The sequence below is a fragment of the Microcaecilia unicolor genome, chromosome 6 (genome assembly GCF_901765095.1).
Source record: "Microcaecilia unicolor chromosome 6, aMicUni1.1, whole genome shotgun sequence".
Classification (NCBI taxonomy): domain Eukaryota; kingdom Metazoa; phylum Chordata; class Amphibia; order Gymnophiona; family Siphonopidae; genus Microcaecilia; species Microcaecilia unicolor.
In genome coordinates this window covers 299,139,151-299,156,054 of record NC_044036.1, presented here as the reverse complement: position 1 = coordinate 299,156,054, position 16,904 = coordinate 299,139,151, and the positions used below count along the sequence as shown (strand labels likewise).

The 16,904-nt window shown below is 50.6% G+C and overlaps 1 protein-coding gene across 1 annotated transcript in view; it reads right to left on the bottom strand.

Moving 5' to 3' along the window:
• The window catches only part of ELAC2 (elaC ribonuclease Z 2), a 146,847-nt gene that overhangs the window by 55,901 nt on the left and 74,042 nt on the right, over positions 1-16,904 (bottom strand). The window contains exons 11-12 of the mRNA XM_030208002.1: positions 14,654-14,752; positions 3,224-3,362 (exon numbers count right to left, since the gene is read on the bottom strand). Coding sequence (XP_030063862.1) covers positions 3,224-3,362; positions 14,654-14,752 — 238 coding nt within the window. The remainder of the gene's footprint in view (positions 1-3,223; positions 3,363-14,653; positions 14,753-16,904) is intronic.

Genomic DNA, 16,904 nt, shown 5'->3' with positions numbered 1-16,904 from the left:
GCACGCCTTCAGCTGCCTGACCACCTCCTGAAAAGGCTTGGCTTGCTCAGGGGGAAGAGCATCAACCAAGCCCGCCAACTGCCGCACATTGTTCCGCATGTGTATGCTCGTGTAGAGCTGGTAAGACTGGATCTTGGACACGAGCATAGAGGAATGGTAGGCCTTCCTCCCAAAGGAGTCTAAGGTTCTAGCGTCCTTGCCCGGGGGCGCCGAAGCATGTTCCCTAGAACTCTTAGCCTTCTTTAGGGCCAAATCCACAACTCCAGAGTCATGAGGCAACTGAGTGCGCATCAGCTCTGGGTCCCCATGGATCCGGTACTGGGACTCGATCTTCTTGGGAATGTGGGGATTAGTTAATGGCTTGGTCCAGTTCGCAAGCAATGTCTTTTTCAGGACATGGTGCAAGGGAACAGTGGACGCTTCCTTAGGTGGAGAAGGATAGTCCAGGAGCTCAAACATTTCAGCCCTGGGCTCGTCCTCCACAACCACCGGGAAGGGGATGGCCGTAGACATCTCCCGGACAAAGGAGGCAAAAGACAGACTCTCGGGAGGAGAAAGCTGTCTCTCAGGAGAGGGAGTGGGATCAGACGGAAGACCCTCAGACTCCTCGTCAGAGAAATATCTGGGATCTTCCTCTTCCTCCCACGAGGCCTCACCCTCGGTGTCAGACACAAGTTCACGGACCTGTGTCTGCAACCTCGCCCTGCTCGACTCGGTGGAACCCCGTCCACGGTGGGGGCGTCGAGAGGTAGATTCCCTCGCCCGCATCGGCGAAGCTCCCTCCGCCGATGTAGTCGGGGAGCCTTCCTGGGAGGTGGCCGCGGTCGGCACCGCACGCGGTACCGACGTCGGGGACCTCAACCTGGGCGATGGGCCAGCCGGCGCCGCGCTCGACGGTACCGGAGGCGCAAGCACCGCCGGTACCGGAGGGGTAGGGCGCAACAGCTCTCCCAGAATCTCTGGGAGAACGGCCCGGAGGCTCTCGTTCAGAGTGGCTGCAGAAAAAGGCTGAGAGGTCGATGCAGGCGTCGACGTCAGAACCTGTTCCGGGCGAGGAGGCTGTTCCGGGCTGTCCAGAGTGGAGCGCATCGACACCTCCTGAACAGAGGGTGAGCGGTCCTCTCGGTGCCGATGCCTACTGGGTGCCGAATCCCTCGGCGACCCAGAGCTCTCGGTGCCGACACGGGGAGGAGACCGGTGTCGATGCTTCTTCGACTTCTTCCGAAGCATGTCACCGGAGCTCCCCGGCACCGACGAGGAGGACGTAGAATCCATCCGTCGCTTCCTCGGGGCCGAGACCGAAGAGGGTCGATCCCGGGGGGGCTGTACCGCAGGAGCCCTCAGGGTAGGAGGAGACCCACCCGAAGGCTCACCGCCACCAGCAGGGGAATGGACAGCCCTCACCTGCACTCCTGACGATGCACCTCCGTCCGACGACATCAGCAGACGAAGTCTCGGTACCACCGACGTCGATACAGTCGCCCGATGCCTCGGCGCCGATGCAGAGGTCCGATGCCTCGATGCAGTCGATGGAGCGGCAGCCAAGGAAGATGGTCCGGACGCTGACGACGTCGATGAACTCGATGCCTCCGGTGCCGATGCCGACGAAGAGCCCGAGAACAAAACGTTCCACTGGGCTAATCTCGCTACCTGAGTCCGCCTTTGTAACAGGGAACACAGACTGCAGTTCTGAGGGCGGTGCTGGGCCCCTAGACACTGAAGACACGCAGAGTGCCTATCAGTGAGCGAGATTACCCGGGCGCACTGGGTGCACTTCTTGAAGCCGCTGGAAGGCTTCGATGTCATGGGCGGAAAAATCACGCCGGCGAAATCAAAAGCCGAAATGGCGAAAATTGAAGCACCAAATTTAGAGGGAGAAAAATCTCGACCGAGGCCAAACTAGGCCTACCCCGACAACGAAAGAAAACTTACGGGGCAAAACTTGAAAAATACGGGAAGGGCAGAAAACCCGACAGGGTCTTCCGGAACACTTCCGGAGCGCTTCCCAAACTTTTTTAGAAGAAAAACAATGAAAAACACGTCGAAAAGGACGCGCGAGGTCGACTCTCTGGGGCACGAACGGCGTAACACGACCGTACCGAGCGCGGACAAAAGAAGACTGGCCGGCTCGAGCCGGTTTCGGGCGGGAAGACGGCTGCGCATGCGCAGTGCGCATGGGCGCGCGAGGACTAGCAAAGGCCTTTGCTAGTAAACTTTCCGATGGAGGGGGCTGCCGAGGACGTCAACCCATCAGTGAGAACAAGCAGCCTGCTTGTCCTCGGAGAATACTCAGTCATGGGACACAGACTACAGCTCTCTGCTCAACCCAGTTCAGAATTGGAAATAGCCAGAAAGCGTAGTTGCTTCCTGTAATGGATGTTCTCCATAGACAGCAGGGAAATGCAGCCACCCACCTACCATGCCCTTTGAGGCTGTAGCATCCCCTCAGATGCAGAGGATGAGGTGTCCTCACATCAGAGTCACTTAATGTAATGTTAATGTAACCCTGTCTCTGCCTGGTATGTGGCATCACAAGCTCTTGGCATCAAATGAAGTAAAGGACAATTCCTCCTTTTTCAGGTGGAAGATAACTGGTCCCAATGGCCTCTATTGTTGCTTGATGCGGGAGGGTGCCGATTCAACCCCAGCATCCAATGAAGCTCCAAGATCCAGAGAGCTTGATGTTTTTAATGCCCACGTCAATGGACTGTATTTCTCAGTACCAAAAATGTCTGCACTGCTTTGTACAACACAATTTTCCTTGGATAATCAGACTATAAAATTTAAAATGAGAGGAATCATGGTCAGGCCCCAGGTACGAATTATGGGTATCCTTATGGATATGGTCCTGTTGCACCGGGTGCAATTTTTAAAGCAGACAGGGGATTTTTTTCTAGGACATGTCCAGAAAATGAAATGACTTGATTTTGAATACAAGTGCCACAACCCAAGAGCCCGAGATACTCACCTGCACCACACTACATGAAAAAAGAAAAGTGACTGAAAACCTAGCTAATATGCTAATGATGAAAAAAGTATTGCATGACAGCAACAGGACATAACTCTTACAAAATACAAGTTAGATCAATAAAGAAATATCTTGAGGAGAAGTCTCTCCTCCTTACCAACAGCTTCTTTATTCAAAAACCACACTGCCTCTCACTTTGTGGATGGCCCTACTTTGTACTTTCCCCATTCCCTATTACAAGTTAAGAAGACTCAACTTTCTCTGGCAGCTGGCGAGTGGTGGAAAGATCTCAGAATGGATGAGATTCAGCTGGGTTTGAATTTTGTGACTCCGAAGATTGTGCACTGTTGGCGCATTTTCATTAAGTATCAGATGTTCTGTTGCAGGCCCAAACCTAGAAGAGCATCAAATTAGCACAAAAATGAAATATCACATCTGCTTGGCTTGATGCACTTTGAAACCACAACTACACAGATTTAGGGTTTGAATTCCAATGTTATAATGTTGAATAATATTTGTGAGCTTTGAAAGGTCTCCATCAGAGCAAGCGGCAAAACCTTTGCTGCTTTAAATAGAGGCTGGGAGATTCTCTCAAGGATGAGAACACATTGTAGAACCTTTGACTTCTCTTACCCTAAAATCCTCTTCTCCTGCTACCATAATCTTTAAGCAGAGGCAAGATCCACCCTTCAGCCCTAAGACCCTGGTTGGAAGCAGAGTTCTCTACAAAGTTCTAGTTCAGGTCCAAGGCTCCACAGAAAACAATGGATCAATACATATTCTTCTAAATATGACTAAGGGTAGGAAACATGGTACACAGTAACCAGAGTTACTGTAGCACAGATAGTACTGTGGAGGAAGGCAAACCAGATCAGAATCACAACTCTGATGGCCTCTTATGTTATCCCTAAAAAAGGTATACTTTTAACCAAGAGACTGCTCAGTCAATATTTAACTTATTTTGAAGTTGGACCATCTTTCGCCTCTCCTCCTTAGCAGTCAGAAAAGTAGCACTGACAAGCTAGGCATATGAGGACACAGTAAGCACTCTCCTATGGGTTCTGATTACAAAAGGAAGAGTACACTGTGGGGGCAAATAGTGGGTATATTTTCTTGCCTATATTCCTGGCCTGCTACCACCCTGCCCAGGGGTTTGGCAGAGGAGACAAGAATGTGAAGGAGAGAAACCTGTGATAAGTGGGAGAGAGTAGGGATGGAGAAACACCCGAGGGAAATCAGAAGGGAGAGTAATCCAAAAGACAGACAATACATTTGTGTAGGAGAGACAGAAGTTACATGGATATGAACCTAGAATGAGCAGAGGGGAAGACAACATTGAAGCAAAGGGGGAACGATGCACCAAAATTTATTAAAAGCAAATCTGGTTACTCTATCCACATGTTACAACCCACTATCTAATATAATAAAACGCACCGTGAACGTTCTAATGAGGACAACGTTCTGAAAGGGTTCGTGGGGTTCGTGGCGTTCGTGTTGTGAAGCCAGCAAGCCGTCTCTGCCCCGCCCTCGCGTCTAAACAAACAAATCCGGAAGCGAAGCGTCAGGGAAGGAGGCGGCGCTCCCGACGTCTACCCTCCTTCGCTGTGTCACAGCGAAGGGAAAGCTAAACGTCGGGAGCGCCGCCTCCTTCCCTGACGTTTCGCTGCACGAACCGCCACGGAGATAAAGTTAAAAAGAATAAAAAAAAGGGATGCATGGATGCGAAGGGGGGGGGGGGGGGGAGAAGAGGGCGGCCCAGGCTGGGACATGGCAGAGAGAGTAGCATGGATGCGAGGGGGGGGGTCATGGAAGGGCGAGAGGGGACTTGCTGGAAAAGGATGAATGGAGGCTGCAGGGGACAGAGGAGTATGGATGGGTATGGATTAGGAGGGCAGGGCACAGGGAGAGAGGGGAATTACTGGAAATGGATGAATGGAGGGGGCAGGGGACAGAGGAGTATGGATGGGCATGGATTGGGAGGGCAGGACTCAGGGAGAGAGGGAAATTGCTGGATAGGGAAAAATGGAGGGGCCAGGTGACAGATGAGCATGGATGGGCATGGATTGGAAGGGCAGGACTCAGGGAGAGGGGAATTGCTGGATAGGGATGAATGGAGGGGACAGATGGGCATGGATGGATATGGATTGCAGAGCAGGCCTCAGGCAGAGAGGGCAAATGCTGGATAGGGAAAAATGGAGGGGCCAGGTGACAGAGGAGCATGGATGGGCATGGATTGGAAGGGCAGGACTCAGGGAGAGGGGAATTGCTGGATAGGGATGAATGGAGGGGACAGATGGGCATGGATGGATATGGATTGCAGAGCAGGCCTCAGGCAGAGAGGGCAAATGCTGGATAGGGAAAAATGGAGGGGCCAGGTGACAGATGAGCATGGATGGGCATGGATTGGGAGGGCAGGGCTCAGGGAGAGGGGAATTGCTGGATAGGGATGAATGGAGGGGACAGATGGGCATGGATGGATATGGATTGCAGAGCAGGCCTCAGGCAGAGAGGGGAAATGCTGGATAGGGAAAAATGGAGGGGCCAGGTGACAGATGAGCATGGATTGGAAGGGCAGGACTCAGGGAGAGGGGAATTGCTGGATAGGGATGAATGGAGGGGACAGATGGGCATGGATGGATATGGATTGCAGAGCAGGCCTCAGGCAGAGAGGGGAAATGCTGGATAGGGAAAAATGGAGGGGCCAGGTGACAGAGGAGCATGGATGGGCATGGATTGGAAGGGCAGGACTCAGGGAGAGGGGAATTGCTGCATAGGGATGAATGGAGGGGACAGATGGCCATGGATGGATATGGATTGCAGGGCAGGCCTCAGGCAGAGAGGGGAAATGCTGGATAGGGATGAATGGAGGGGGCAGGTGACAGACAAACATGGATGGCCATGGATTGGGAGGGCAGGGCTCAGGGACAGAGGGGAATTGCTGGAAAAGGATGAATGGAGGGGGCAGGGGACAGATGGCCATGGATTGGAAGGGCACGGCTCACACTCTCTCTCTCATATACAATGTCTTTCTGACTCTCACTCTCACACACTGTCTCACACAGTATCACATTCACTCTCTATGTGCCACACAGTCACTCACACACTCGCTTGGTGTCATACACTCACTCTCACAGAGAATCTGTGTCTCACACACACACTCTCTCTGTTGCCCAGACACACACACTCTCTCTCACACTGTGTCTCACATACACACACTCTCATTCTCACACACACTCTCTCACAAACACACTCACACCCAGACTCACTCTCTCTCTCACACACTCACACTTTCACTCTGACTCTCAAACAGTCACTCTCACATACTCTCCCAAACATACACACTCCAAGGAAAACCTTGCTAGCGCCCTTTCATTTGTGTCAGAAACGGGCCTTTTTTACTAGTACTATATATTACAAGAGAAGGTCTAAAAGCAGGAAAAAAAAAAGTCAGTCTTCATGCCATCAAGTGTCTCCTGATTAAGTCTCACCCTCTACCCTCCATATACCAGCCTCTACAGCAGGAGTTGGCAACCTCAGTTAGGTTTTTGGGATTTCCTCAATGAATATACAGGATATTTATTTGCATACAATGGAAGCAATGCATGCAAAATGGATCTTATGTATATTAATTGGGGAAAAATCCTAAGAACCCGACTTGGTTGCAGTCCTCGAGGACTGAGGTTGTACACCCCTGCACTACAGGGAAGAGTCAGTAGGTCATCGTAGACCACAAACCCCTTTAAACATTTGACAAATGCTGTGGGTGAAATTTGTGTGTAATGCTGTATGGTGACTCAGATTCTACACTACCTAGGGGGGCCTGTGAATGCTGCCTATGCAGCAGATCATAGATCACACAATTTTAAGATATAAATTAATAATCCGAACATCTATTCATGGTAATTCTAAACATACTCTTAAGTTACATGAAAGCACACACGAAGTGACTGTGTTGAATTCAGTATTTTCACTTATTCACAATGTGTTATACTGTACTTCACTTAAAGTCTGGAGACCCTGGGACAATTTGTCTATCCAGCCCACATTTTGTGACTTAGTATTAATTCATACACAAAGCCAGTTGAAACCGAAGGATTTCTTGATACATACATTGTTAACAGACCTTTTTACGCTACTGGGTACTTCTAAATAGTGAATGATACATACCTGTAGCAGGTGTTCTCCGAGGACAGCAGGCTGATTGTTCTCACGACTGGGTGACGTCCGCGGCAGCCCCCACCAACCGGAAAAGGCTTCGCGGGACGGTCGGCACGCAGGGCACGCCCACCGCGCATGCGCGGCCGTCTTCCCGCCCGTGCGCGACCGCTCCCGCCAGTTGAATGACAAGCAATAAAATATGAAACACAACTCCAAAGGGGAGGAGGGAGGGTAGGTGAGAACAATCAGCCTGCTGTCCTCGGAGAACACCTGCTACAGGTATGTATCATTCACTTTCTCCGAGGACAAGCAGGCTGCTTGTTCTCACGACTGGGGTATCCCTAGCTTTCAGGCTCACTCAAAACAAGAACCCAGGTCAATTGAACCTCGCAACGGCGAGGGTACAACAGAAATTGACCTACGAAGAACAACTAACTGAGAGTGCAGCCTGACCAGAATAAATTCGGGTCCTGGAGGGTGGAGTTGGATTTACACCCCAAACAGATTCTGCAGCACCGACTGCCCGAACCGACTGTCGCGTCGGGTATCCTGCTGGAGGCAGTAATGTGATGTGAATGTGTGGACAGATGACCACGTCGCAGCCTTGCAAATCTCTTCAATAGTGGCTGACTTCAAGTGGGCCACCGACGCTGCCATGGCTCTAACACTATGAGCCGTGACATGACCCTCAAGAGTCAGCCCAGCCTGGGCGTAAGTGAAGGAAATGCAATCTGCTAGCCAATTGGAGATGGTGCGCTTCCCGACAGCGACCCCTAGCCTGTTAGGGTCGAAAGAAACAAACAATTGGGCGGACTGTCTGTGGGGCTGTGTCCGCTCCAAGTAGAAGGCCAATGCTCTCTTGCAGTCCAATGTGTGCAACTGACGTTCAGCAGGGCGGGTATGCGGCCTGGGGAAGAATGTTGGCAAGACAATTGACTGGTTAAGATGGAACTCAGACACCACCTTCGGCAGGAACTTTGGGTGGGTGCGGAGCACTACTCTGTTGTGATGAAATTTGGTATATGGAGCATGAGCTACTAGGGCTTGAAGCTCACTGACCCTACGAGCTGAAGTAACTGCCACCAAGAAAATGACCTTCCAGGTCAAGTACTTCAGATGGCAGGTATTCAGTGGCTCAAAAGGAGGTTTCATCAGCTGGGTGAGGACGACGTTGAGATCCCATGACACTGTAGGAGGCTTGATAGGGGGCTTTGACAAAAGCAAGCCTCTCATGAATCGAACGACTAAAGGCTCTCCAGAGATGGCTTTACCTTCCACACGATAATGGTAAGCACTAATCGCACTAAGGTGATTCCTTACTGAGTTGGTCTTGAGGCCAGACTCTGATAAGTGTAGAAGGTATTCAAGCAGGTTCTGTGCAGGGCAAGAACGAGGTTCTAGGGCCTTGCTCTCACACCAAACGACAAACCTCCTCCACTTGAAAAAGTAACTCTTTTTAGTGGAATCCTTCCTGGAGGCAAGCAGGACCCGGGAGACACCCTCCGACAGACCCAACGCAGCGAAGTCTACGCCCTCAACATCCAGGCCGTGAGAGCCAGAGACTGAAGGTTGGGGTGCAGTAACGCTCCGTCGTTCTGCGAAATGAGAGTCGGAAAACACTCCAATCTCCACGGTTCTTCTGAGGACAACTCCAGAAGAAGAGGGAACCAGATCTGACGGGGCCAAAAGGGCGCTATCAGAATCATGGTGCCGCGGTCGTGCTTGAGCTTCAGTAAGGTCTTCCCCACCAAAGGTATGGGAGGATAAGCATACAGGAGGCCGGTCCCCCAATGGAGGAGAAAGGCGTCCGACGCTAGCCTGCCGTGTGTCTGAAGTCTGGAACAGAACAGAGGCAGCTTGTGGTTGGTCTGAGAGGCGAAAAGGTCCACCGAGGGGGTGCCCCAGTCTCGGAAGATCTTGCGTACCACTCTGGAATGGAGCGACCACTCGTGCGGTTGCATGACTCTGCTCAGTCTGTCGGCCAGACTGTTGTTTACGCCTGCCAGGTATGTGGCTTGGAGGAGCATGCCAAACTGGCACGCCCAGCGCCACAGCCCGACGGCTTCCTGACACAGGGGGCGAGATCCGGTGCCCCCCTGCTTGTTGACGTAATACATTGCAACCTGATTGTCTGTCCGAATTTGGATAAATTGGCAGGACAGCCGATCTCTGAAAGCCTTCAGCGCGTTCCAGATCGCTCGGAGCTCCAGGAGGTTGATCTGCAGATCCTTTTCCTGGAGGGACCACAGACCCTGGGTGTGAAGCCCATCGACATGAGCTCCCCAACCCAGGCGAGATGCATCCGTCGTCAGCACCTTCGTGGGCTGCGGAATTTGGAATGGACGTCCCAGGGTCAAATTGGTCCGGATGGTCCACCAGAGCAGTGAAGTGCGGCAACTGGTGGAGAGGCGGATGACATCTTCTAGATTCCCGGTGGCTTGGAACCACTGGGAAGCTAGGGTCCATTGAGCAGATCTCATGTGAAGACGAGCCATGGGAGTCACATGAACTGTGGAGGCCATATGACCCAGAAGTCTCAACATCTGCCGAGCTGTGACCTGCTGAGACGCTCTGGTCTGCGAAGCCAGGGACAGGAGGTTGTTGGCCCTCGCTTCGGGAAGGAAGGCCTGAGCCGTCTGGGTATTCAGCAGAGCTCCTATGAATTCCAGAGACTGGGTTGGCTGGAGATGGGACTTTGGGTAATTTATCACAAACCCCAGCAGCTCCAGGAGTTGAATAGTGCACTGCATGGACCGGAGGGCTCCTGCCTCCGAGGTGTTCTTGACCAGCCAATCGTCGAGATATGGGAACACGTGCACTCCCAGCCTGCGTAGGTACGCCGCCACCACCACGAGGCACTTTGTAAACACTCTTGGGGCGGAGGCGAGCCCAAAGGGCAGCACACAGTACTGAAAGTGCCGTGCGCCCAGGCGGAATCTGAGATACTGTCTGTGAGCTGGCAGTATCGGGATGTGAGTATATGCATCCTTTAAATCCAGGGAACATAGCCAATCGTTTTTCTGAATCATTGGCAGAAGGGTGCCCAAGGAAAGCATCCTGAACTTTTCTTTGACCAGGAATTTGTTCAGGCCTCTCAGGTCTAGGATGGGACGCATCCCCCCTGTTTTCTTTTCCACAAGGAAGTACCTGGAATAGAATCCCTGCCCTTCCTGCCCGGGTGGTACGGGGTCGACCGCATTGGCGCTGAGAAGGGCGGAGAGTTCCTCTGCAAGTACCTGCTTGTGATGGGAGCTGAAGGATTGAACTCCCGGAGGACAATTTGGAGGCAGGGAGGCCAAATTCAGGGTGTATCCGCACCGCACTATTTGGAGAACCCACTGGTCGGAGGTTATGAGAGGCCACCTTTGGTGAAAAAATTTTAACCTCCCCCCGACCGGCAGATCGTCCGGTACGGACACTTTGAGGGAGGCTATGTTCCCGTGGATCCAGTCAAAAGCCCGTCCCTGGCTTTTGCTGTGGAGGCGCAGGGGGCTGCTTAGGCGCACGCTGTTGACGGGAACGAGCGCGCTGGGGCTGTCCCTGTGCCTGACGAGGCCTTCGGGCCGGCTGGTTGTACCTACGCTTTGCAAAAGAATAGGGTGCAGCCTGCCGGGCCCGGGAAAAACGTCCACCTGCTGAGGTGGATGCTGAAGGCGCCCGGTGGGAGAGCTTGTCGAGAGCGGTTTCCCGCTGATGCAGTTGGTCCACCATCTGCTCGACCTTCTCACCAAAAATGTTATCCCCCCGGCAAGGGACGTCGGCCAGTCTCTGCTGGGTGCGGTTGTCCAGGTCAGAGGCACGCAGCCATGAGAGCCTGCGCATCACTATACCTTGGGCCGCAGCACGAGATGCCACGTCACAGGTGTCATAGATACCCCTGGACAGGAACTTTCTGCACGCCTTCAGCTGCCTGACCACCTCCTGATAAGGCCTGGACTGCTCCGGCGGGAGCTTATCGACCAGGTCCGCCAGTTGTTGCACATTAGTCCGCATGTGGATGCTCATATAGAGCAGGTATGACTGGATGCGGGTCACGAGCATGGAGGATTGGTAGGCCTTCCTCCCAAACGAGTCCAGAGTGCGAGACTCCCGCCCCGGGGGCGCCGAGGCGGTATCCCTCGAACTCCGTGCCCTCTTGAGAGCAGAATCCACGACCGCCGAGTCATGGGGCAATTGGGGCCGCATTAACTCTGGGTCAGAGTGGATCCTGTACTGGGACTCTGCTTTCTTGGGAATGGTGGGGTTAGTTAACGGTCGCACCCAGTTCCGAAGCAGTGTCTCCTTGAGGACATTGTGCAGCGGCACCGTGGAGGACTCTCTAGGTGGTGATGGATAGTCGAGGACCTCGAGCATCTCGGCCCTCGGCTCTTCCACAGAGACCACGGGAAAGGGAATGCTAATAGACATATCCCGCACAAAGGAGGCAAAGGAGAGACTCTCAGGAGGTGAGAGCTTCCTCTCCGGTGAAGGCGTGGGGTCCGAGGGAAGGCCCGTAGACTCCTCTGAGGAGAAATATCTAGGGTCCTCCTCTTCCCCCCACGAGGCCTCATCCTCGGTATCGGACATAAGCTCATGTAGCTGAGTCCTGAACCGGGCCCGGCTCGACGTCGAGGCACCGAGGTCTCGGTGTCGTCGAGCGGTGGACTCCCGCGTCGGCGGGGATGGAGCTCCCTCCATCGACGTCGACGGGGACTCCACCTGCGTGGCGGTCGAGACCGGCGCCGCAAGCGGCGGCGGTGTCAACAGCCCCGGCGCCGGGCTAGAGCTCGCCGGCGCCACAGACATCGGCGCCGAGGGCGCAAGCACCCCCGGCGCCGGCACAGCCTGGCGCATCAGCCCTTCCAGGATCCCCGGAAGGATGGCTCTGAGGCACTCGTCCAGGCCCGCTGCCGGGAAAGGCGGTGGGGCCGGTAGGGGTGTCGGTGCCAGAAGCTGATGGGGGCCAGGAGACGGCACCGAGGTGCCAGAACCCTGACGCGTCGGTACCTCCACAACCGACGGGGACCTCTCCTCTCGGCGATGACGCTTCGGCGTCGCCTCCTCTCCGATGTCCGGATGCACCGAGGGCGACCGGTGACGACGCTTCTTGTCCTTCTTTCGATGCGCGTCACCGGCGCCGGGAGGTATGGAGGAGGAGGAGGACGATCCCCCTCGGTCTCGAGGAGCCGGGTCAGACAGGGTTCGGTCCCGTGGACCACGGGCTGAGGGAGTGACCGGGGCCGACTGCCCACGCGGCCGCTCACCTCAACCCTCGCCGGCGGACCGGCGGGCCGACGGGACCTGTTCTCCTGGGGTCGATGCCATCGGTGCCGATGTCTCGGGCATCGATACCGGTACCGAAGGACCGGGCGTCGATACCGATGCCGTCGAGGTCGACGTCGAGGGGCCGGCGCAAGTTCCAAAAAGACGGTCCCGCAGAACTTGCCTCGCAACTTGAGTCCGTTTCCGGAGACCGAGACACAGGGAACACGACTTGATATTGTGCTCCGGCCCGAGGCACTGGAGGCACCAAGCGTGGGTGTCGGTCTGCGAGATCGGCCGGCCGCAGCGACCACACTTTTTAAATCCACTCGGGACCTTCGAGGACATCGACGGAAAAATCGCGTCGGCGAAGTCAAAGTCGTCAATGGTGGCGAAAATCACACCTCGAAAAGGAAAACGACCGTGCGGCCACTAGGCCGCAACGCGGCGTCCCCGCTGGAAACGAGGGAAAAAGGGAGCGCGTGCTCCACACGCTCAGGTTTTTTTTTTTTTTGAAAAAGAAAAGGGAAACCGGCGGTAACAAAAAATTAAATAGAAAAAACAACGATCCGTGTAAACGCGATCGACTTTCCGGCGGCTGAAAGCAGAGAGAGCGGCAAAGCACGACTCTCTCCAGACGCGGAAAAAAAGGAACTGGCGGGAGCGGTCGCGCACGGGCTGGAAGACGGCCGCGCATGCGCGGTGGGCGTGCCCTGCGTGCCGACCGTCCCGCGAATCCTTTTCCGGTTGGTGGGGGCTGCCGCGGACGTCACCCAGTCGTGAGAACAAGCAGCCTGCTTGTCCTCGGAGAAAACAATGTTAGCTTAAAAAAAAAATACAACCCTTAATATTCATGTAGCAGCAGTAGACGTTTTCAAAAGCACTGACACAATTCTATGCTGGGCCTAAGTCAAGCACTGCCATGGAATATCTAGTCACAGGTAGTCACTGAACTTATTCGGATACTGGCAATATTCAGATTGATACCAAGTGCTTGGGCTTTAGCCAGCTGAATCTCTCTGCTCACCAGGTAAATCCTGGTGCTGCTCAGATGCTACGGTAGGTCACACCAGATTTTCAGCACCCTTGCGTAGGTTAAGTGCCACTGAAAATCTGGGGATGGCCTGCTCATCACAATTTAACTAAGCAAGAGCATCTTCTGCCCTGTTAAATCATTCTGAACATCTAATCCATATTTTTGGAAGCAACAGTGCCTCCTGGACACATACAAAAATCAAAAATTTAACAGACAGCCCCCAAAGAAAAAAAAAACAAAAAAATTCAACCCTACTCATTTTACTACTATTAAGACGAAAAAGACTCATTGGGACCTTATGGAGACAGTTTTCAAAAGGTATTTCCATGGGTAAACAGTATTCACCATTGTGGGAACTGCTGTGCTGACATTCTCAGCATCTCTGTTATAAAGCCACTTTGAGCCTACTAATAAGTGGGAAAAGGTAGGATACAAATGTAACAAATAAAATAAAGAAAGTCACTCTGCCAAATGTCTCGGCGTCCTATTTGAGATCTACCAAGACATTTGGCAGAGCGACATTCTTTATAGCAGAGACGCCGAGAATAATGTCAGCAAGGCAGTTTCCACAATGGTGAATTTCTACATGTTCGCTAATATTGAGAAGCTCTGCAAAGCGAGCATGCGAGTGGCAGAGTGCGGGACGTGTCTACAAATTAAACTGCTCTGGCAGAAAGTCTGAAAAAGTAGCGCCAAAAGGAAAATATCAGGATCTGAAATTAAGCGGAAATTGCTTCTGTTTCAAGGTAAGTAATCTTTTTGATGAAGTAATTTTTAACATATTAAGAAAAATTTATAGAAAATTAAAAATTTTGAAAATTAGATAGGAGGGGTTCTTTTTTTGACTAATGATGGAAAAAGCTGCAGCTGTACATTACAATTAAACAGTGCTGCTAATCTGAAGTCTTTCCTCTTTAATAGATAACTATTTGCAAACTGGGCAAACAGTCCAATATTTCATGTAGTATAACGACAGACTGTTGGTTTGTAAGGATTCATTGGAAGTCTGTTAAGCCAAACGATTTGAATTGTAAAAACTCCAGCATGTTTCCCCCACAAAATTTTTCAACTGCACAGAATGCAGGTAAATCAAAACCACTGCAGCTTAATTTTCAAAAGGTAAAAGGTCTGTAAGGAATTTCCCTTTAAAAACTGGCAAGCATGGGCTCTCTGAAAATTCTCTCATCCAATTAAGACAAAATACAAATTACATTAAGTTTTTAGAATCTTTTAAATATATGCAACCATACCTTTCCATCCACTGCTTGTAAGTGTTATTCTGGAGAACAGATTCAGGAGTTATATGGACAACCAAGGCTACAGGATTTTCTGATTTGCCTTCCTGATACCTAGGGAAAAAAAATTATTCTGAAATATAGCCTTGGAGCACGATTACTTTCATAGGGTTCTACAATCGTGGTAGTAGTGAGCTTACATTCCAGCTGTAAAATGTTCATTGGCTAGTCTATAAGAAAAAAAAAAAAAAAAAAAAAAAAACCTCTCTAGCTTTCATATGGTGACAGATAAAAGAGCAAAGCATGGATTCCTTGTGCCTTACAACCAGTTATCTTCCCCATGCAGATTGAGATGCAAGAGTATCAAGCCCTATCTAGCGAGTAAACTCTAGAGAAGTAGGTGGCTAAGGAGCCTATTTTCAAACAGGTAGTTCTCAGTTAGCCAGTCAAAAACCTTTGGCCAGTTAAGCTGTTTTTTAGCTAATCTAGTAGGCTAGAACCATCTTAGGATAAGGTGAAATTTATTAATACCTATTGGTTTTCTTTCCTTGAAACCTGCTAGACCAGCCCCAGACAAATGGGTTGTGTCCTCTTTTCAGAAGATGGAAGTAGAGAACAGAAATCTTCAGCAACATCACCAGTACATGGACTGGTGCAGTCTGAATTCTGCAGTATGCAAATAGAAAAGCAGCAGAAAAAAGCCAACTCACAAACTTGCATACCACGTTGCAAACATCTGAGGTAGGAGTAGTTGAGAGCTTTTGCAATGTATTTATACTTTGGGTGAACCCAATCCTCAGGCCACACCTGGGCAGACAGGTTGTCAGGCTATCTGAAATGAATATGCATTTGATAAACATGCATCACTACCTCCACTGTATGCATTCTTCTCTCATGCATATTCATTATTGGTGACCTGAAAACCTGACTGCCTAGGAGTATCCTTAAGACTATGTTGAGACTCTCTACTTTAGAATACAGGGAGAGAGCTGGCTAAACTCAGCTTTCCCTCTCCCACCCAAAACTATACTCTTTCAGGGCAGGACCAGGATCGGTCTAACAGGATTTGAGGAAAGAAAATTAACAGACTGACCGACATTGGCCATGTTTCATTACTTCATCAGGAATGGTCCTTAAACATTGGCTGTGAAGGCATACGCTGCAAGGTGGTGTCCTTCTTCCCAGGGTCTCAGAGTCTACGTTTAAGGACCTTCCCTGATGCAGTAGCAAAACGTGGCCAATGTCAGTCGGTCTGTGATTAAAAATAAGTGCTATCTGCTATTATATTAACATATTAAAGTTTTTACTGATTTTCTTCAAATAAAGTATTGTTTATAAAATCTATTTATAAGTGTAAACCAAACCCTGTTACTGAACCAATGAAGAGGCTAGGTAAGCCATGATTGAGAGACTCATGTGAAATGAGTCACCGCTGAGGTGTCGGTCCTGAGGTGTTATGCCACAAAAGAAAATATCTGCATTTAAGCAGGGGCTAAGGCATGATTATGGAGGCAAGCTTATAGATGATGATTTACTAGCGTAGTGAGAATGGTCTGTATTAATACATTTAAAACTGTTTGATGCACTTGTATATTCTGTTTTAATCTGTTTGTAAATTGCTTTGAGTTTTTGCAATAGAGGAGATAAAGTGTTATAGGTTACAAGTTGTACAGAACAAAAGGAAAAAAAAAAAAAAAAAGCTTTCAGCACTAGAGAATGACGCGGGGACAAAGTTTGTCCCCGCCGAGTCCCCACAAACTCTGTCCCTATCCACAGAAGGCTCGCTGTTTAACCACACTTAAGATTTACCTTTGGATTTGTTTGATTTCTATTGATTACCTTTGGATTTAAAAAGCAAAATCATGTGCATTTAAGGACTGCATACACAAATTAAAACAAATGCCCTTAAAATGTAATACTGGACTGGTCTGGCAAGCAATAATGAAACAGTGATGGAATATCCATTCACATAAGCAATAATGAGCACTAATTTTTCTAATAATTCTACAACTCCAAGCACATTTAATTCTTTTCTCACTATACAAAACAGGGAACCACAGAAAAAATGAAATAGAGATCTCCCTCAAGAAAGCCAGGTAAAAAGAGAAACAGAAATGTATTTTCTCCTGCACTCTGCAAACTACAAAAATAGAAGAGACGTACATTTCACAAAGCAGGTACATCTCAGTCCTTAAAAAGTATTAAATAAAAATATCTCTTTTCTACCTTTGTTGTCCGAGCACTTTATTTTTCTAATTGGGCTGGT